General features: G+C 41.5%; 1 protein-coding gene across 1 annotated transcript; it reads left to right on the top strand.

The window, feature by feature from the left end:
- The first annotated feature begins 247 nt into the window (after positions 1 to 247).
- SQLE (squalene epoxidase) lies at positions 248 to 19,850 on the top strand. The gene is made up of 12 exons (XM_037381805.1): positions 248 to 456; positions 916 to 1,331; positions 3,438 to 3,690; positions 3,968 to 4,148; positions 6,650 to 6,746; positions 9,971 to 10,084; positions 11,659 to 11,830; positions 12,114 to 12,209; positions 12,788 to 12,930; positions 14,003 to 14,099; positions 14,631 to 14,718; positions 16,008 to 19,850. The coding sequence occupies exons 2-12, from the start codon at positions 1,038 to 1,040 to the stop codon at positions 16,198 to 16,200; spliced, it is 1,728 nt and encodes a 575-aa protein (XP_037237702.1). The 5' UTR covers positions 248 to 456; positions 916 to 1,037; the 3' UTR covers positions 16,201 to 19,850.
- The last annotated feature ends 2,283 nt before the right edge of the window (positions 19,851 to 22,133 follow it).

The raw sequence follows: 22,133 nt of genomic DNA, 5'->3' as shown, positions 1-22,133 counted from the left end.
CAGCCCCTCATCCCGTAACCATGGCAACCCCGGCGCTCCCGCCCCGCCCATCCACGCGTCGTCACATCGCCCTAGGAGCCCGGCGGACGCTAGCCCCTCCTACCTCCCGCTCGGATTGGTTGTCTGGCCATAGCGCCATCTCGGCATAGCACCGCCGATTGGCCAGAAGCCGCTGAGGCACGGGGCGCGCGGTACCTACAAGGAGGCGGAGGCAGTTTCTCATTAGCATAGTCCCGCCTGCCCGGCGGCCGGCCCGCCCGCCCGCCTCCGTGCGGTCGGGGTGTGCTCGCCGGGAGGCACCGGGCACGGGTATACCTGGCAGCCAGGCGGGAAACCGGGCTGAGGGGTTAGAGGGAGAAGAAGAGGAGGAGACAGCGGCGGCAGCAGCAGCATTAGCAGCAGCGTCGCGTCCTCCCTTCCTCCGTGAGGCGGCTGCGAGGGGCCCTGACACGACAGGTAGCGCATCAGCCGCGCCCCCCCCGGGGCGTGAGCCTTGAGCCGCCCGCCCGGGTGCGTCACGGGCGGCTGGGGCGGCCCCCTCGCAGCGCCGCCGCCTCACTCCCCCGGCGTGGAGGCTCGGCCGCATCCATCCGTCCCGGCAGCCGAGACGGGGCTGGGCACGGCGGAGGAGTGAGCTCGGGAGGCGGTGGGGAAGGAGACTCCCGCCCGCGGCGGGGACGGGCGCCGGCTCCGCAGCCGTCGCGTGTGGTGGGAGTCGTCGCGCGTCTCCGTAAGGCGCTGTGCGGAGCTGGTGATTTTTAAGACGTTTTATATTGATTTTATTTTTTGGGGGGTGGTTTTGGAACTGCTCTCTGGGCTCCTGTGGCAGCCCAGCGAGGTGGGGCTCGGTCCTCTACGGGGTTCTGTGGAGCATCTTGTTTTTTCATCGGGATCTCCCTCCCTCCCATCGCACAGGAAGGCTTTGCATTCCTATACGGACATTTCTCACACCCCGCACAAAACCGCATTTTGGGCAGCGCTTGTCGACGGGACAGTTTTGGAGGAAGCAGCCGGGACCAGTGACCAGTCCCCTCACGATGTGGACCTTTCTGGGTATCGCCTCCTTCATCTACGTGTATAAAAAGTGCGGAGACCTGATGACTTACGCCAATAAGGAGGTGCTGCTCTCTGCGTTAGTGTTCTTCTCCCTCGGCTTGCTGCTGTCCTACAGGTACCACTTCAGGGGGCCCAAGCAGCAGCAGCAGCAGCAGCAGCGCAAAGCCCACCTGGGGATGCTCTCTGATGTTCTCTCAGCTTTACCGCTTGTTGGCTTCTTCTGGGCCAAACCCACCCCAGGATCTCAACAAGTTGAACAGCCCAAATCCAGAAAGGTAGGTTCAATTCAGACGTGGCACATAGGGTGCAGTGTCCTGCTGTGCCCTCAGGCCACTGACCCTCTGTCCAGCTTCGGGAAAGCAGCTAAGAAGGGGTTGGAGAGAATTTGTTTTTAGATGCTGGATGTCTGATTTGTCATTGTGTTAGTTTTGGATGGCAAAAGAAACAGTGAAACTTACTTAAGTGATAGACCAGGTGTTTTGTAGAGTCAAATCAAATATAAGTGAAGAAACATTTTCGGTGAAGGATTATTATACTAGCAGGAAAATACCTTCAGTTGCCAGCCTGTTGTAGAGGTGAAGGACTGGAGCATCTCTCCTATGAGGAAAGGCTGAGAGAGCTGTGACTGTTCAGCCTGGAGAGGAGAAGGCTCAGGAGGGTCTCATCAATGTATATAAATACCTGAAGGGAAGTTGCAAAGAGGATGGAGTCAGGTTCTCAGTAATGTCCAGTGACATGACAAGAGGCAGTGGGCACAGTCTGAAACACAGGAGGTTTGCTCTGAACATCAGGAAACATTTTTTTTTACTGAGGGTGGCTGAGCACTGAAATACGTTGCCCAGAGAGGTGGTAGGGCCTCCATCCTTGCAGGTATTCAAAACCCAGCTGGACATGGTCCAGGCCAATCTGCTGTGGCCCTGCTTGAACAGGGGGCTTTGGACCAGGTGACCTCCAAAGGTCCTTCCCAGCCTCTGCCGTTCTGTGGCTCTGTGATCAGCTTCCTAATACTTGTGGAGAAAACACATTTGTCTAGACAACGGCAGGTACAGTTATTTGGAAATTATTGCTAAACTATTGCTTGTACAATAGCTACAGGACCAGAGCTCAGATAGTCTGTTCCGCTGAGCTCAGTGTGAGACTTGCTGTGAGAGAGGAGAGCTGTAGTTCGTGGCTAGAGCTGAGCTGGCATCCTGCCATCTAAGACTACAAATAGAAATGCATATTCAGTACATCTGTGGGCTGGTACTGTCTGGCTACTTTCTTGTGTAGTTCTGAGCATTTTCAGCTGAGCGCTGACCCCTTGTGCAAAAGAACTTCAAACTTTTTGGCTGCAGGTCAAAGGCTCTGGATTTTTATTTTGTTTTTCCTGGTAAAGTCTGCCTTTACCCCCATTTCTTGTAATATCTGAATTCAGATAGTTTTGCACTCCCTTGCTGTGTTGTAGATACAAGCATGACACAATGCCACTAGAAATTCTGGTGCCAGTGTTGTTCTGGGCATTTGTTTCACTGATGTAATCGTGTTTTTACCCCCGTCAGCACTGAGGCATTTGTGAAAGAGTAAATTGGACTCTATTCTACCAGCTAGAGAAATGACTTCAAGGTTTGCACTGGAATTGGCCTTACAACGTTTTTTTCAGGTGTATGTGATTAGATGCTGTTGGGAAGGTACTGTAACACAACTAGTCTTCAGGTACCAGTTTATATGTTAACTGATACGTAATCTGATGTATGTCAATTCTTAACAGTTTTAAATGTAGGCGAATGGTAATTTTACCTATACTTTTGACTGTCTGATGAGTTTTAATTTCAGGACACTTCTTTAAAACGTTTCCCAGGTAGCAGCTTCTGTTGACACTTTTTCATGCTGAGTATTATCATAAGATGCTATTTCGGTAGGTAGGTTCCCTTACAGTAAAATTAAAGAGAAATACATTTTCCAGTGAATCTGATAACTTTTTCATTGCAAACTGCTAAAGCCTTCGGGTAGTAGTGGCTCACTGGCATGAAGGCATTGTTTTGTTACTTTCTAGACCAAGAATATGGGACAGCCTTGGCTTACTGCATTTTATAGGAACTTTACTTTCAGTCTCTCTGAGACTATGTTAGTGGTTTGTCTTTGATCAGCAGGGCAAAAAAAAGCAAGTATCTTGTTTTTATTTTGGGGGGATGTTGATTTTTCTTTGTTCTTTGTGGTTTTCTTGCATTGTAGAGTACGACTGATTCAATTTTGGACAAAACTAAACGGGAAAACACTCTCCAGCTACTGATACGCGCTCAGTCCCCTGGGTCAAAGTAGAACTAGTCCAAAGTCAGTGCTCTGACAGGGTTATGGTACAGATACATCAGCACATGTAACTTTGTTTGCTTTGTTTTCTGAAGGGTAAAAGAGAAGTAAACTTCTCAGATGTATATCTGACAGAGACAGCTCCAAATACAATATTATCACACCAATACGATCCAGAAATTATCATTGTGGGATCAGGTGTCCTTGGTTCTTCTTTGGCCACGGTGCTCTCAAGGGATGGAAGAAAGGTGACTGTAATAGAGAGGGATCTGAAAGAACCTGACAGGATAGTTGGAGAATTGTTGCAGCCTGGAGGTTTTAAAGCCCTTGGAGACTTGGGTCTTGAAGGTGAGTGCATTTCAAATTGTCAATAAATCTATAACACAACAGTTAGTACGCTCAGTTATGTTTTTATACAATGCATGCCTACAGGGAAAACGAAGAAAGACATTGTCTGTGCTTAATATTTGAACGAAAACTGCTTGTGTATGTCTAGTCTGCCATTTTGAAAATATCCTTCAACATGTGTGTTTTGATTAAGAAAACTGGACTCTGTGTAAAAGAATACTTAACTAAGCTTTCTTAAAGACTTTTAAAAACTCATCTATTGGCTTATATTTTGCAGATACAGTAGAAGGTATTGATTCACAAATAGTAAATGGTTACATAATTCATGACCTAGAGAGCAAGTCGGAGGTTGAAATTCCTTATCCAACATCTGAAGATGGCCACGTGGCCAGTGGAAGATCTTTTCATCATGGCCAGTTCATCATGGGTCTCCGAAGGGCAGCTATGGCAGAGCCCAAGTGAGTCACCTTGTGAGCAATGCAGCTGGGATCCAGAGGCTCAGAAGCACTGTTCCCAGCATCTGTGAGATCCCTTAACTATTTCACTCTTTCCCAACACAAGAGGGCTGCAATAAACAAGACTGAGAGAAAGTAACAGCTGTAGTTACACGTTCTGTTTTCTATTAATGACTTGCATGTACATCAAATGTTACCCTTTGGGAAAATTAATCTTTAAACTTTGGGAATATAGGCTTCAAATATTAGGCAAGGTACTGGTTCATCCATGTGAGAGAACAGTTCAGGGGTTAAGGGGTGATTCTCTTCTGCTGATTCTTGGGTTTTGTACTTTACCAGAAGAAGAGACCTCTTCTCAGTGAGCAATGTGTAGAACTTCTTTGGTCAAGAAACAAGTGACAGATCTGGTATCATTTCTTAGAATTGTAGAATGGTTTGGGTTGGAAGGGACCTTTAAAAGTCATCTAGTCAAAGCCTCCTGTGATGAGCAGGGATGTGTATTTCTTCCACTGATGTTATATGTGATGCCAGAAATCAGGCTGCTTTTACATTTGCATATTCTGCTTTTTCTGATGACAAGAAGTCAAGCCAAATAACTAGAAGGGAGCACTGAATGGAAGTACCTCTTTCCAGTTACTAACATCTGTTTTTCAGAATCTTGGAAGATGCCTTCTCTTCTGATGAAATAAATATTAGTTCGTATTTTCTCTTTAACTGATTTCTTTCTTTTATACAAGATATGAGATAAAAACTTTTATTGAAACAGAATAGATTCTAGGTGCTGTTTTCTGTGAGGTGTTTTTTGTGTTGTCTTTTTTTCCCCCCCCTAAATAATGCTTACAAAGGAAACTTGATGCTATCATCTTTCTACCTTACGTGTCTTTATTCTGAAATTTCTTTCTCCTATCATATCTGTTATATCATATGAATTACTAAAAGTAGCACTGAAAGATAGCAGCTTTGTACTACAGTTAAAATTAATAGCCACTGTGTTTACTAGCTATAAAAGCTAAAGCAGTCTTGTTGAGGTTTCAAGCTCGGTGAAACTTGGGCACCTGTTTGCTCAACTTTCAGGGAAAACTCCAGCAGCTGTACACAGTCTTTGAAGCAGAAACTTACAAAAGCTAATGTTCATGTGACTTGAGTTCAGTTCTTTCCCTTTGTATCCACACAGTTTCATTTTGTGTGTGCTTGCTTTCCATTTTAATTTTAGCATTGAAAACATGTTAAATTAAGGTGCGGGAGAGGTCAAGAACTCTTTAACAGTACCATGAGGCTTTGTTTTTTATCTCAGAGCTCGTGAAAATATAGGGGATAATTACTACTGGTTAAGATATCCTCTTTATAACTACTAGGCAATATGAACTTATTTCAGAAAAGTAATTTTGCAGAGAAAACAGGTAGGGTATACTAGTTAATTATTCTTACGGTGGGTGAAACCAGAAAAAGAAATGAGCACTTATGTAGCTGAAATGACAGCTATAAAAGAAGTTTAAAGCTCTGGATCCTATTCGAACTCTGGTTCACCTGCTGTTAACCTGACATGCTGCTGCACTCCCTTGCTGTTGAAGTTTCCGTCCATGTGTTCACACATAAAAACCATAGATACTTTGATACAGCCAACCTGCCTATTGCCTGGCAAATTAAGCCAGTCACAATCTGCTCTGAAATTTCTGTGCTCACTGACATGTAGAAAAGACATGAAATCGATTGCTCATGTTCCCTCTGAGAACCTAAAATACCAAGCTGTTGTACTCTCAAATGGACTCATTTCTCCCAAGCTGTGGAATTCCATCTGGATACAGAAGTATGTGTGAGGGAGAGAGAGTGTCCGTTTCAAGCTGCTAAGTCTGAAATGCTGGGATGAGGTCTAACAGCTCAGATCCAATAAAGGATATAAGATTACAGGGATTTAATTTGTGAACCCCCAAAAAGAAAAAGTGTGTCCTGAGGTCAAAAGCTGAATATCTGTGTCCTAATCAGGTTAGATTATTCTGGACTATTCGGAGAGTTGGGTACCTCACTTTTATCTAGTGTACATGTTGAAGTGCTGCTTCAGATCTTGCTCCTGAGTTCTGCTTGGAGTTAGGTCTCAACTGCACTGTCAGCATTTGCCACCATTTAGCAGGGATGACTCGGTCAGCCGCTTATTTCTGACCATGTCAAACTGCTCTTTGCATCTCTCATGTGGCCGTGGAGCACCTGAAGCATAACTGGGGATTCTGCAAAGTGGTAGGGTGTTTAGGATAAGCGCTACAGTTTTAGAATATTCTCAGGTATCACACCAAATGGCAGTGCTGAACTGAAATTCGTGATGAGCACTTTTTGATGTTTAATGTGGCTTCTGAAAGTGGTCCAGAGCACATCTTTGTAAAATCTAAACAAACAGTGTCAGCAGAGACAAAATTAGTGAAAATCTGGTTTTCCTTCTGTGTCAAGTGCCTTGAAATGTTGGTATCATTAATCATCTTCCATTCTGTTCTAACCCCTCAATTTTATTTCAGTGCAAAATTCATAGAGGGGACCGTGTTACAATTGCTTGAGGAAGATGACTGTGTTGTGGGTGTTCAGTACAAGGACAAAGAAACTGGAGACACTAAGGTAGGACAGTTTTCTGTTACAATCTTTGCTAACTATTGAGAAAATCAAGGGTTGGTTCATACATATATATATATATATATATACATATAAATAATCTTTTTAAATGTCTGTTCCAGTTCACTGGTACAGAAATAGTGCAGTTACCAAGAAAGTGAAAGCTTTAATGAAAGGAGACTGCATTCTAGTGGATACAGTCCTAGCATATGGGGATTCTTATTGTAATTTCTGGTTCAGCTTCTGCTTTCAGTGTTTCTGGAGAATGGAGTTCATTGCTTATTTTAATGTTCATATGTCTGGAGTGTAAAATCTTTTGAGAGTTACTGATGGAAAAAACCAATGTATTTTGTGCTTTGCCTGCATGTAATGGTCTACATTTCCACGTATACTTCCACCATTAACTGAGGTGTCTGAACATAAGAAAATAGGTGCCTATTTATAGAGGTAGCTCTGTCCAGTCATTTCTTGGATCACAGAAAGACAGTTCTGGCCTGTTCTAAATGTGTGACTGATTTGATTCGTGTTCCTGGCCTCAGCTAGTGATAAACTGCTGGCTAAATGCTATGGAACTGTGTGAACTTACAGTAAAAAGTTTGGGGAAGACCAGTCTCAGTAGAACCAATGTGCTGAAGTTCTGGATGTACTGCCTATTCTCTAGAAAAGCCAAATTTGTAATCTCCTTTGTTACTTTAAATTTTTTTTGCTGCCTAAAGTTATGTAGCCAGTGTGCTCAGATGTGCTCTGATGGGGAAGATGGGAATCTTCCGCCTATGCTCTGCTGCCTTCCATAAAAGACTGAGGAAGTTCCCAAGTGGTTAGAAGATCCTTTTCTGAGCATTACTAACAAAATCTCTCATCTTTAGGTCATTTAGAAATGGGAATGGCGGTATAAAACCATAAGTAAGAGAGCCTTTTAAAAAGTACTTGCCCAAGAAGTAGGAGAACTAGCTGGTTGTAGCTCTTCAGGCAAATGGCACTTCAGCCCACGTGATGGCAAAGTGCTGTTAAGTAGGAAGCTCTAGGAGAGCTGAGTGGAAACAACATCCTTGATCCTTCTTCAGGTAGCTGGAAGAAGAGGGAGTTCCAAGTCCTGTTTCTTGGTCTGCCTCATGTATCATGTAAAATGAATAAAACTATATCAGGAAATCCACTCTAGTAGAACAAGCCATTGAATCACACGTGGGTGATGGAAAGACAGGGAATTTGGAGAGGAGGAAGTCTGGGGGTGAGGGATGTGATCTGTGGTCTTTTTTTTTTCCCCCTGAATGTAATTTGCTTTACCATCCAGCAATGTAGACGGCTGGTTGTTTTGTTTGGAGGGTGGTGGGGGATAGTACTTACTCTGCTTTGAGATTTGTTTTTAGGCTTTACACATTTATGGATGTTGTTGTTGTAATTTTAAGTGTGACTGACTTGACCAGCAGTAGTGTGACAAGTGTTTTAGCCTGCATCTTTCCTAAGAGCGTGGATGTTGTTCTTAAGGCTTTGAGTTTCCTATCTGTATAAAGGTGATAAACAACTTCATGTTTTGCTCTGAATGCTGAAGTTCTGTAGCTGGAAAGAGCTGTTTCATTTGCTAGCTTAGGTCTCCTTTGATTTTAGAAATCTAGCGTAAGAAATTTCCAGTAAAAATTTCTTCTGAACTGTGTTTTGCTATCTGTGACTTTTAGCTGCTGGGAAGCTACTTAGGGGGGAAAAAAACCCAAACCAAAACCAAAGCAAAGCCTGTTTACATTTCTTAGCCTGCTTTGATAAAGAAAGGAGGCTGATCAATGTTGTGTCTCTGTTTTTCTGTTCTCTCCATCCCTGTTGTCCACCACGTTACCGTTGAGATTTTTATTGTCTTAAATGAGGTTCAAATTACCCAGTATGCTAAAAGTCAATGTAGAAAATTTATCAAAACCAAGCAACTGAATAGAGTAACGGTCTTAGTATGTTGACTGTGGAAAAATTGTAGCATGAATGCTCGGATCATAGACACAAGGGAACCCATATGGGCAGGTGGCTTTGCTCTAATTGCAGGAGTAATTAGAGTTTGCAATCATCTGAGACCATAATCTGTAGGAAAGAGTTTTCATGAGCTCACTTCCACAAGCTCAGACACCATGAACGTGTATTATGTTACTCAGCTCTACTGTCATCTGATTTTTCCTGATTTCCCATCACATGGCAAAGGATGTCAGGATTGTGTGAGACAAGTGACCGAGTCCATTCCTGTGCAGGAGAGAACTGCTCATGGAGGAACCCATTCACATACTGGCTCCCCAGACGCTTCCATCCAGTAGTATTACATTTTTCAGGAGTACTAATGAAACACAGCCTGCTTTTTTTGCCTTGTTAGTACATCCTGAAAGCTTAAAAGAAAAACTTTTTTTTTTTCGCTTGTGCCAAGTGTATGAGATTATTGGAAGGCCAAGGACTAATGCTCAATATAAATCTATAGTCGTGTGCAGTGAAATCACTGAATGTTCTGAGATATATTGAGAAAGCTATAGGTAGAAGGTAACATCTCCCTCAAAATGCTTTTTAGTATAATAATGTTGTCATATTGCCATAACAGTGAAATGCTTAAAAGTATATTTTAGTAACTGGAGTAATTTGCTTATGTTAGAGAACAATATAAGTGTTAAAAATTAGAAATTTATGCATACATTCAGGCTGAACCTGATCAGTTTACTCAGATCTTGTTTTGTATTTTGTCTATATGCATTATGTGTTCTTATACTTCCTAAGTATACTAGGAGCTGCTCAGAGTTCACTGCTTGGTCTTTTAAAGCAGACCTTGTATGCTTACTGCATTTCAGTTTGTTAGACTTCAGTTTGGTTTTGTTTAGTTGCTTATGCATGTTTCTTTAATATAAAATTTCTTCTTTGCTTGCTTTTTTTTTTTTTTTCCCTGAAGAGCATTACAGGCTGAAGGGAGCAATTGCTTCACTTTTTTGGGGTTTTTTATATACAAGTTTCTACATGGTCCCTATAACTATGTTATCTGAATGCATGTCTGTAAAAGCTGGAGTATACTGTTAGATCAATTTTTAGAGGAAATGAAGTGTGAATGAGGAAGGCAAAAACCACTGTATATCTTATAAATATGGTCCGTGATCATCTTATATGTTTATTGTTTTGTGGAACATCTAATGTACAATTGAAAGTGAGAGCCTGGGAGAAGTTTTCCACTGTTCTGAAGGAAAATTGAAAATGTCTTTATTTTTTTCTTCATGCTGCAGGAACTTCATGCACCCCTAACTGTTGTGGCTGATGGACTTTTCTCCAAGTTTAGAAAAAACTTGGTCTCCAGCAAAGTTACAGTTTCATCCCATTTTGTTGGTTGCATTTTGAAGGTAACTTTTCTGTATAACGCTATGTAAGACAGTGTGCTGCTGCTTCTTAATGTGGGTCTGAATTTCACTGAATATGTTGTTCATTATCTTTCCAACAGTATCAATTAGGACTATGCTTTTAGATATTTATCCAGCCGTTCTGTCAGTTTCTGTGTCCCTTTGAGGAGTGTTTGGGTATTTTGGTCAGTGTTTTACTGATTCATACTCCATCCCAGCTCTAGGATAGCTGAACTTTCTACGTCAGACTTAACATACTCAGTACAGTTAACAGGTCAGGTTTTCAACTCTTAGAACACTTTTTAGTAACTGTGAGCCAGTTTGGGGTGGGTTTCTTTCCTCTTTTTTTTAAAGTGGATATTGTTAAAAGTTAAGATTTCTGGTTTTAAGAGTGGAGTATAGTGTTAATTTTAAGCACATAGTTCAACAAGGGAGGGTTTAAAAAAAATGGATTAGCATTCAACATAGCTAATTTAAACTGAGCACTGGACTCACCACACCAGTTCATAGAAAATACTTTTAAGAAAAAAAAGTTTCAGCATCTCATATAAGGTAGTGCTACGTGCGCTATTAGTGCTGTATCTTACATAGCTCTAATCTCTGCATTAAAAGTAGGCACCATTGTAAAGCTGGAATCCAATTTGTAAAATTACTACTGTGGATATAGGTGCTTTGACTGGTTTGTGTTAAGATACTGGTAGCTAAGATGGTGACATGGATTTTTTCCACAATACTTACGGTGCAGGGAGTAGAAGTCTTGATTTTTAGATCATCCTAGCAGCTGTGCTGTGTTATATGCTCTGGAAGAATACTCAAACTGTGCTGCTGCCTGAAGGTGGGGTACCTTGTAACCAGGTACATGTATACCTTCAAGACCTATAAACTTCAAGAGAGAAGGTAGGAATCAAGGTTGGTAGCTGGGTGGTTGGAGAACCCATGTAGAAATCCTGGCTGGGTCTTGTCCCTTGTGGCTGCTGCGTTAACTATTGCATTAACAGCAAAAATAATTGAGGGAAAAGGAACCAAAACTAGAGAACTTTCCCTGGGCTGGGAACACTGACTTGGAGGAGCTTCAGCACTTTTTGTCTCTCTAACTCCTCCTGTTTCTGTGCTTTTGGAAACTTGGTTAACACCTAGTTAGATAGGACCCTATGATTCTTCCTCAGTTGGTGTCTCCATGTAGTTGTATACAGATTAGTGTATTTCTTTCCCTCCCACCACTTTCTTTATGATAAGAAAACAAAATTATCTTATCAAAAACTATTACATTGATTACATTACAGGTTTTCAATAGCATGTATTAAATATTTGTGAGTTATTCACATGAAATGTATTACTTATTCTACTAAATATAAAAATGTATTGCCAGAAGAATTGTAACTACAATTCTGAAATTCAGAACTTGCTTTTTGAAAACACTTCTCTTGTTCATTTAAAGAGAAAAAGAATAGAAACTTAGTGTGATATGGGATTTTATTTCAAAGTATTTCAGAAAATTATTATTTTTTTTTAATCTGAACTTTAATATCCTTTCATTGATTAGTCTCAATCTTTCTCCCCCTTCTTTTCTTTTGAAGGATGCGTCACAGTTTAAAGCTAATTATGCTGAACTTGTTTTAGCTAAAACTAGCCCAGTGCTAATCTATCGGATTTCTTCAACTGAGACTCGGGTCCTTGTTGATATTCGAGGGGAAATGCCAAAAAATTTAAAAGAATATATGATTGAGACCATTCATCCACAACTACCTGGTAAGTCTAGAAAGATTTCCATTCGTAATCATCTCAATTAAATGTGCTAAAAAAGGCACATTTCATTGAATCCATTGAACTATGTGGGCTTTTTCCATGTGCACAGTTACTCTTTCAGTAATGATTCACCCTTCAATTCTACATCACATAGCAGTTCGTTCAGCTCACATCTGTGAGGTTAGCAATTCAGAAGGATTACATCTCTAAGAAGAGGTTAAAATGGGTTGTATGCAAATTATTCTAGACTCCAAGTAGTGTAACTGAAGTATTTTGGTTATTGCAGACCACTTAAAGGAACCATTCTTAATAGCGGTTCAGAATGATCGTTTAAGGACTATGCCAGCCAGCTTCTTGCCTCCTTCAGCTGTAAACAAAAAAGGTGTGTATTATGAAATTAAAAGGAGGGGAAAAGGCATTATAAACTTCTCCTAGGGCTTAGGCCTTTGTTGTTCAATACAACTGTCCCATAATTCTTCAATGAAAAATAATATTTTGAAAATGTGTACCTTGGGCGTAGTTTAATGGGAATGTTTATATTAACACCACACTTGATATCAGTGCCTGCTTTTTTAAGTTTAAATCACTCGGTTGCTCAAGCTTATACAAGTGTGGTCTTTTTAAGGAAAACTTGATTTAAAAAAGGAAAGAAATTACCTTAAAAAGTGTTTGTATTTGTGTTCTTTGACACAGACATGTTCATACCTATAGGGAAAAAATATTTTGACCTTGATCATCTTAAAGCCTTTTTAAGCTTGTTAATTTAAAAACACCCCCACCCCCCACCACCCTTTTTCCTTTTTTTTTTTTTTTTTTTTTTAAAAAAAATTTTGTAGTTGTTACTCATTTTCTGGTGGGAATGAATTCTTAGTAAGTTTTGTTTTTAAAAAATAGAGGGTTTGAATTCTAAGATTATGTAGTGGTCATGCAGTATCCCATTAATTTTTGTCTTCTACCTAGGTGTTCTTCTTTTAGGAGATGCATATAATATAAGACACCCTCTAACTGGTGGAGGAATGAGTGTAATTTTAAATGATGTTAAAATATGGAGAAGTTTACTCCAGGATATTCCAGACCTTTATGAAGATTCTGACATTCTCAAGGTAAAGCTTTATTTTGGGCTTATTTTAGGCAGCTTTTGCGGCAACGTAGTGACACGCTTTTCAGTTTTATGCAACCCAGAGACATGTAAGTTATTAGTGAGGCACAGGGGTTTTCAAAGCTTTGGGTAGATAAATCATGCATTAGGCATTCGCCAGTAAGCGAGGCTGCCATGTGTGCTATAGCAAAAGGCATATTCAAAACTCTGCTTGCTGACCTGTTGTGTTTTGCTTGAGAAGACTGGAGTGCTGTGTCTAGACAGCCTGCTTTGCTAGCATAACCTGATAGTCCCATATTAGTGGTGTATTTGTAATGTAAATTGATCTTAAATGCGGTGGGGTTTGACCATTACACATGTGTGAGCGCTACTCAGAGAATAACAGCTGGCCTGTTGACTGCTGCATTAACCTCACAGTAGTAAGTCAGAACATGTCCTTCTTTCCCAGGAATTGGCATCATCAGTGTTGATGCATTATTTTTTTCAGTGAGCTTTAGATCCAAAATTTTGATGAGTAGATAATAAAATTTCTTACTTATTTGTTTACTTCTTTTAAGTGAGTTAGGCATGTTGTCTTGGATAAATTATAGCCAGAGTAATTATAGACTGTAAGTAGATGACTCAAAAAGTGTATTTGAAAATTGAGAAGCACTTAGAGGGACCCTGAGTGTCAGGAGAATACAGGACATACCTGACCAAATGCAGATGCTTAGATCTCAGCTAGTCACCTCAGACTTTCAGTTATTTCCTACTTAGTCAACAGAGAGAACTAGGTGTTATCCTTCAAATTTCTGACCTACCCCAGCCACCTACTATAGGATGAGATGAAGCGCACCCTGGAACTACTTTTGTTGTTTGGGTTTTTTTCCTGTATTTATTGTGAGAGGAGGCTTGATAACTGGTTCAACAAGTTTCCAAAATTCCTTAATGACTTAGCTTGGAACTGATCTAGCGTATCACTAAATTCGCTCTACATTTTCATGAGTATGACTCTTACCATCTCTTTGGGAATCTTGTGATTGTTCTTGTGTATTTACTTACAGGAGTACTTTTTTTTTTTTTTCCCCCTTTTTCAGGCAAAAAGAACGTTTTACTGGTCAAGAAAAAAATCTCACTCTTTTGTAGTGAATATTCTTGCCCAGGCACTTTATGAACTCTTTGCTGCCACAGATGGTAAATGTATTTTAAAGATAACTCTGACTAATTACAACTTAGTAAATAAATACGTCTGGGGGGGGGATGGGGACGGGGACAGACGTGTATGTGTATGAGCATATGTCCATGTGTTTGTGTGTGTGTGTATGTATATTGATATATATTAAAAATATAGCAATCAAAGGATTTTAATGAGTTAGCTTGCATTCTCTGCCTAGTTGTTTAGTTCTAGCGTTATGTAAACTGAGCTTTAGTGATGTGAAGACAAGTCTGGAGTTTGTTTTTAAAAAAAACACAAAACCATTGGGGAAAAAAAACAACACAAAGAACAAAACAGAAGACACTTGTTCTTGTGCCAGCTAATTCAAGAATATGTAGGGATTCTATAAGACTATGCTTTATTTAAATAAAACTAGCTCAGAATCCAGCTGAATTTAACAGAACGACAGCTACCAAAGTCCTGGAGTTAATATCACTGTTGTGTATTATTGGAAAAGTTTTTTATATGTGTTGAATATATTTGTTGAGTCATTTTAATTAATTTTGTAGATTCCTTGCATCAGCTAAAGAAAGCCTGTTTCCATTACTTCAGACTTGGTGGAGAATGTGTCTCGGGTCCAGTTGGATTGCTATCTGTGTAAGTTCACCATGCTGGTAATAGTTAATGTGAACGGGGTTGAGCACTGTGAGCCTCTGTCAAGATCTGCTTTGCTCCCAATCGGTCAGCTCTGCACAGGGAGAATGGTCCATATGAACCTATACTTTTAGGGTTATACTAAAATTCGGAGCTCTTTTAGAAGCTATGCCTTTAAATGCTGGCTTTTTTTTTTTTTTTCCTTTTTTTTTTTTTTTTTCTTTCTTTGTAAAAAATGCCACTAAAATCTAGAGAGAAGTTAATGCAGGTGTCACGGCAGTTTGAATGAGGTAGAGGGGTCCAGACTAGCAGAGGAGCTGGTGGAGGCCTTTCATGCCTGACAAGCTGAGAGTGAGAGTAGCGAAGGATGAGGTCTCCCCAAAAAGAACACAAGGAACAGGGTTACTGGTAACTATCAGGGTGTTTTGAGTGACACCACAGAAACTAGTGAATGCACAATAAATCACACTACTTTGAACAGAGTCATAGCATCAGAGAATATCTTGAGTTGGAAGGGACCCGTAAGGATCATCAGGTCCAACTCCATTAAAGGCAAACAAACCTACCTTTTCTTAAACCTCAGTACTTTTTTCTAAAAACATTTGGTTTTGTCTTAGCTCAGATGTATGAATACTGACAGGGTACTGAGTATAGCTGCATGCCAAGCTAGGGTTGTATGTGCATCTTCTTAAAAAAAAAAAAAAAAAAAAAGAGTATACTGAAGTTGCAGTTCCTACTCACCTTATGCAGACAAAGAAGGGTTAGATCGAACTAAATGTTGCTGAGTTTACTGATCGGAGTACAGCATTTTGTGGAATGCAAAACACAGTTGAAAAAATCTACCTGTATAGCTGATATTCTTGACAAAGAGGTAAAGAAGGAAAACTGGTATTTCCTACATAGTTAAGAGCCTGTGTGTGAACACCTGTGATCAATGCAGTACTGACATGTGAGAATGTGTGCATTTATATTTCTCCCGTTTTGGAGTAAGAGCTGAAACTGATAGAGCCTGTTGAGAATAATCCCCTGGGAGTTGATAAAGGCAGACACAGACTACTGGAAATTAAGAGAAAGCAGCCGTATATGCTGGCTGTGCTGTAGAAGGGAACGCAGACTGTATAGTAGCTTGAAGACACCAAAGTTTGTTTATTTAGTTGAGACAGCAAGACTAGAGCTGCCTAAATCAGAAGGGGGTGTGTGTAGTCTCGAGTGGGGATCTCTAATGATAAAATAAAAAATTGTTATTCTGATTCTGTTTATTTACGTGTTTTATCTATTTATTTTTAATACAGGTTATCTCCTAAACCAATGGTACTGATTGGCCACTTCTTTGCTGTGGCGTTATACGCTGTTTATTTTTGCTTTAAGTCAGAGTCCTGGATCACCATTCCTCGAGCATTTGTCAGTAGTGGGGTTATTCTTTACCGGAGTTGCTCTATAATATTTCCACTTATTTACTCTGAAATGAAGTATTTAGTCTATTAAAATCCAGGGGGAAGTGACTGGAGGAAGAAAACATGAAAATCACAATGCCTTCAAAATCTTTGGATATGTACTATTTAATATTGTATTATCTTTTCTTCTCTTCAAAATGTGTTTTCCTTGATAAGGATTTAACTTTGGTTTTGTGGTTATATACATATATATTATATGTAAATACTCTTTTCTTTGCAATTAAAGTTCAAAAAGGAGTTAGCTGTTTACAAGGACCATAAATAAGTGTTGACATGTGGTAGATAATTGCCAGTTTTGTCAGAATTTCATCCTTGCTTTATCCATTGCCGAGTGCACCACTAATATTAATAAACTGAAAAGTGAAAACTGTAAACCATAAGCTGCTATTATCCTTCATGCTTTTTTCTGTTCGGTAGTTCCATAGACTGTTTCTTGATTACTGTGAAGTATTGTAACATTCTTGATTTGGGTTGTTTCATTAGGATTTGCCTGTTCTTTTTCAGTTGCAGCTAAGACACTAGTTTACTGACACTTAAAAGGACACTGTAAAGGGTTTCCGATATTGAAGCGTCACTTTAGTCACTGTTGCAAGTGCCATGTTGCTCTTCTGAGATAACAAATAATAATCAAGCCATAGTTAAGTTGGCTACTGCATTGCACTTGGGTACTGAAAGCACATGGTTTTGAAATTTTCTTCCTATCTCACTTCCTTTTAAACCCTTAGGGTTTGTTTTTTTTTTCTTTTGCTTGGTGTGTGTGCAGCTGAAGTTTAACACTGCCACGAACTGAAGCACAGCAACAAAACGGAATCCACTGAAAAAAAATCAGTCCAGGCTATTTCCAGTAGACAGTAAAGTAATCTTTGATATCACTGCTAAAAACTCATGAGAAGTACCGCAGGAGTGTCCTTTTAATACTTGGAGCATGGTTTGGTTTTGTTCCTATAGAAATTACTGCATGCTACTAAAGAGTTCACATCTCTTGCTGTTGGTCACTATTCCTTCTCGATATCTCTTTATCAGTATGCTTTCCTTTGTTCTTGTGTATTTTAATTTTTCTTTACCTTTCTTATGATTTCTTTATGTTGTCGCTGCATGGCTCTACTATTTTGGATTGCCTGAAAAGGAAATCCCGCATCAGTGCAACCAACAGTTCAGAGAGCAGTAAGAAATTATGTTTTTCTGTGCTGGTGAAACTTTGACTATATCTTGAAAATGACAGATTGCGTAAGTTGTATATAACCATACATTTTATGTTGGACTGTGGGGAAAAAAAAATCTGTGGAGAGGCTTTTTTAATATTTTGTTTGATGGATATTTCAAATGAGCTGTTCTTTTCCAGAAGCAAAAGTATGTATATTTTTCTAACCATTATCACTTTTGATACCCTCTTGAAATTACACGCATCATGAATATCTCTATGTTTAAACTTTAGGGTAGAGTACTAATATTTTCAAATATCATTATATATGGTGACTAAATGATGCCCCTTTAAGGGTACACAAAGTTTGCAGAATTTATACAAGTGTTTTCAAAATTTGTCACAATTTTGAAAATATTGATTAATTTTACATTTTCTATTTTTTTATATTATTTGCAGTCAGTCTCTTTAAAATCAAAGATAAAAAGTCCTGAGCCAAATACACATGTTCAGCTTAAATAAAAAGTTACCATATCTGTAGATATATTTTTTTTTTCTGTTGATGTGTATCTCTGGTTAGTGAGTTTTGTTAGGTCCTGATTTATCTGGAAATACCAGTGTGCTTAAATTTACATACATGTTTAAGCACTTCTTTTCTTTTCTTGAAGTCAGTGCCTGGTTAAGTGTCTTGATGATTGGGACAATGATCGCTTGTTTGAAATTACCGTGGGGGAGAGAAAAATGTTGCATGTATGTGTAAGGAAGAGTAGCCTGAACATGTGACTCGTGAAATGGTTACGTGCCTTGTCCTCAGGACACGATGAAGGACTTTGAAGTATCGAACAACCCGGGACCATCTGGACACAGGGCAGCACAGGGTGTGGGCTTCTAACTGAAGTTCCTGATGAGCTGGTCTCCGGTAGGGTTTGACAGCCTTGGCTGGGCTCCTGTCCCAGCCGGGCAGTGGCACGCAGCAGTGCTTTGCCCTCACGATGAAAAGTCCTGGGGCAGAATTTCAAGCCACGTCCTGTAGTCTCTGGCTGCAGTGGCTTTCTCGGGGACGCAGAGGGAGGCTGAAGGGTGGGAGAGAAGTCATGAAAGAAGCAGTACTTGAGCCAAATGAGAGTAAGAAAGGTAAAGCTGGCAGTGAGCGGGCAATGTCCATAGGTAAAATGGCCAAAAATGGAATCCGGCTGTTTGAGCTAATGCTAGCCATCGTACGCAGCAGACAAGTCTTTAAGAATCCTGGGTTTCGTTTTCTACACCTATATGCAGCAAAGTGAAGTGATATGCCAGGAAAGATGCGTCACAGGTGTGACTCAGAATTGGAGAGGAACACAATGCACACGTATTTGTTGCAACTTGTGAGTTGTCTATGTGCAAACTGGAAAGAGGTTAGTTCTAAGGATTTGTAGGCTGCAAAATTTAATACCATCCCGTGCCCTTAGCAGGGCACCTAGGGAAGAGTGGGCACATGAGATGTGCGTTGTGCACGTGTGGTTATCCCTGTGTTCCAGGACTGGTGCAGCTGCAGCTAACGCAGCAGAAGGAGCAAGAGAAGCAGGTGTGTAGTGGTGAGGTTGTAGCTGGTGACATGGTTCAGGAGTATGAAAACTTGCTAGTGGTGAGAAGGAAAGAGGGAACAGTAGCTGCCTTCTGTGCTGGTAAGTGGTCTAGAGGCTTGTTCATAGGTGGGGAGTTAATTCATGCATGCAAATATCACATTTGAAGCTTGCTTGAGAAATTTGTGTCGTGTAGGCAAAGTGTTCTTGGTCTTCTGGTTTTGGGGGTTTGCCTTGTTTTGAACAAACCCTTTACTGGAAAATATATGGGGCAATGAGAAGGGTTTTTATTACAGCTTTAAAATGCCTGCTAGCGCAGGCATGCAATATTGGATTTTTGATGAGTGGTACCCATTTGGGCTGTGCCTGTGTCCTGTGCCTCTAGCTCCACTGCTCCACTACAAGCAAGTGAAAGGCAGAGTAGCAGCGGTAGTTTTCCTCCCACCTTCACTCTAATCACCTGGAACAAAGAGAAAGCACTTGAGCAGTCCTGGAATCAGCTGCCTGTATTTTGTAATGTATTATTTGATTGTGCTTCTGAGACAACAGCAGTAGTGTAGCGTGATGTTACAGATCTCCAGCATAATTACAGTGCTCCTCTGGGGAAGCGTCTGAATGGAGGCTTAAGTAGTCTGTTCTGCAGCTGAAGAGGAGCACATCCTTTTCCGCAGGTGTAAACGGTTAGTTGGTGATGTCTGAATAGCACTTGGAAGACTTTACGCTTAAAACCTCGCTGATGTCTGGAGTACGCTCAGGGAAAAACGACGACCGGTAACAAGGAAGATGTGCTATTCCTCATCTGTATTGCCCAAGCTTTGTTTCAGTTGAACAATGATTTGGTTCCGAAGAGCCACACGAGTTTGGTTGTAATCAAGCTGTTCCAAAGTACATGCAACAGCAGCGCTGTTACCAGGGTTTCCAAATGTCTGTGGAAATCTGAAAAAAGGGGATGATTAAAATATATTGCTCCCTCCTTCATAATGCCAGTTTCTGTGTTGTCTTTTTGCCTCGTGCCCGTGTTGTACGCCTGGTCTCTGCTTCCTCCCACTCGGTCTTCTGGTCCTTGCTCCATGTTTGCAGCCAGAAGTGTGCAGCAATCCAGGACGTGGTTGCTGCGCTGCAGAAAGGTTAGGTAAGGTAAGGCAGGTGGAGCATGTTGCCCATAGTGGTTTCCCATGTGGAAGCTGTGACCTGTGCTCCTTCAAAGGCCGGTCTCATCTCCAAAAACCTGCTTGTTGGTATTTACTGTCATGCCGTTGATACACGCCGGTGGTTTTGTGTCGGTAGGGCAGTAATTTATGGTGGGCTCATGGGGCTTTTGCGTATTGTTCTCTGGAACCAGCTAGTGTGTTCTGGACAAAAGCAAAATCCGTTCAATTCAGAATAAATAGAGGCAGCTGATAAATTATGCGTCCTGAAATTCTGGCTTGCTCAGCATGACAGTACTACATGGAAAATAGCGTCAGCAGTTCCTGAGCTCCTGGAGTCCCTGTGGAGCTCCAAAGAGCTGGGCAACCTCCTGTGCTGTGCATAGTGAACAGCAGCACGGCAGAGTTTGCTGAGATACAGTTATTTGGGGTACTGAAAATAGAAGTTGACAGGGAATTTTAAATAGTAACTGAAATCCAATGTTAATATAAGCAAAGCAGCATAAATAAGAAAAATCATCGTGATAGCAGAACCCAACGGTGAGTGTCCTGGAAGCACCGTGACTGGTCCTCTCCAAGCTCCCATGCAGTTTGCAGTCAAAGAGCATGTTGGGAATTGTCAGCGAAGGGCTACAGCAAGAAACCCGCCACAATTCTGCAGGAAACGAGCCTTTGCACCGGCTGAGGTGTGGCAGAGCAGGAGCTAGTCGTGCCTCGGGCGGAGGCGAGAGGAGCTGCGCGGTGGAGCGCTGAGCCTTTGCCAGTGGTGTTTTCTGAAGGCAGAGCTAGTGAGGAGCCATGGAAGAAGGGGCTTCTGGTGCCACAGCCAGGTTTTAGAGCTGGTCTTCAAGCAGGGGTTACCAGGCCAGCCAAACAGAAACAGCAGAACCGTAGGTCCAATACTGGAATACTGGCACAGGCAATAGGTACTTGTGTAGCGACCGCTTCTGGGGATGCACCCAGACAATTTAGTGGGGTGCGTTGCATTTCTCATACGGGATTTTAAGCGGTTCCACCTATGCTATTGCAGTGGCTATTTTTTTTTTTTCCATGGGAACATTTGGGGTTTCTTTAGCTCCGCACCCTGTTTACCCGTAGGTCACTCGTACACGATTACTTTGCAGGTTTCTGTGATGCAGCTAGCTTCCTTCGGAGGAGATGCACATTTTTCAGGCAACGGGCATCCTAACGCTGTCTTCCCAGGTATGGCTGTTTGACAGCCCTAACGTAGAGGCTGATATCTATATGGTCCTGAAAATTTGTATTGTCCAGTAAAAGTATACAGAAGTGTATGTACAGATATCAACTTCTCCTAACTGCTGTCTCCGTACTTACAGCAGTACCGTAGGTATGGGTTTGACGTTATGGGTTCTTCTAGGCTACAAGACTGGATTCTCTAATGGCAGGAGAGGAAGGGGGGGCTTGGAGAGGGGTGCAGGACCATGGTCCCAGCTGTGGGTTGTGGGCACGGAGGCTTCATCTCTACTGGGGGGCACAGCAGGACCACAGCTGGCTGTCCCTCTTCACTGGTAGCGCTCTGTCCATAATGCTCTTGGCACAGGCCACCTTGTGACCTCCCAGGCACCTCCTGGGTGTCATTTGGAGGGGAAGGGGATTAGCATGGAGTAGGGATCGTTGCCAGCCCTGTGTGGATCAGGTTGTCGTGTTTGAGGTGTGAGCCGTGCTTGTGCCAGGTGGTTCCTGCACCACAGGGTGGGTCCTGACATGTTTTATGAAGTTGTGGAGTGAATGCTGAGATCCTGGACCCAGGTATCTGCATGGGGCTTCCTGGGCACAGGGCTGAGCCCAGCAACAACTGCTTCGTATACTTTTTGTGTGGAAAGTACAGCATAAACGTGTCCCTCACCTATATTTCAGCATAAATAAAACCCTACTATTTAGGTTTTATGTTATGAAGCGTTACCACCTTCCCTACAACCAGATATATTTTCTGCCTCAGTTTTCCATCCTAGGACAGCGGTCATTTTATCAAGTGCTTTGTCCTTGTGTCTTCCGGAGGAAACTTGTGGAAGAGGACACTGGTAGCAAGGAATGGGTTGCTATTTTGAGAATGTGGTGGATGTGCTTTGACCTTGGCTAATTTTTGCTTTGC

The sequence above is a fragment of the Falco rusticolus genome, chromosome 3 (genome assembly GCF_015220075.1).
Source record: "Falco rusticolus isolate bFalRus1 chromosome 3, bFalRus1.pri, whole genome shotgun sequence".
Lineage (NCBI taxonomy): Eukaryota > Metazoa > Chordata > Aves > Falconiformes > Falconidae > Falco > Falco rusticolus.
This window is presented reverse-complemented; position numbering and strand designations above follow the sequence as displayed.

Excerpts from the sequence above, each read along its gene's own strand:
- SQLE (XM_037381805.1), top strand. The coding sequence starts at position 1,038 with ATGTGGACCTTTCTGGGTATCGCCTCCTTCATCTACGTGTATAAAAAG. Across the intron at positions 1,332-3,437 it reads AACAGCCCAAATCCAGAAAG|GGTAAAAGAGAAGTAAACTT; the intron begins GTAGGTTCAATT and ends TGTTTTCTGAAG. Across the intron at positions 3,691-3,967 it reads TGGAGACTTGGGTCTTGAAG|ATACAGTAGAAGGTATTGAT; the intron begins GTGAGTGCATTT and ends TATATTTTGCAG.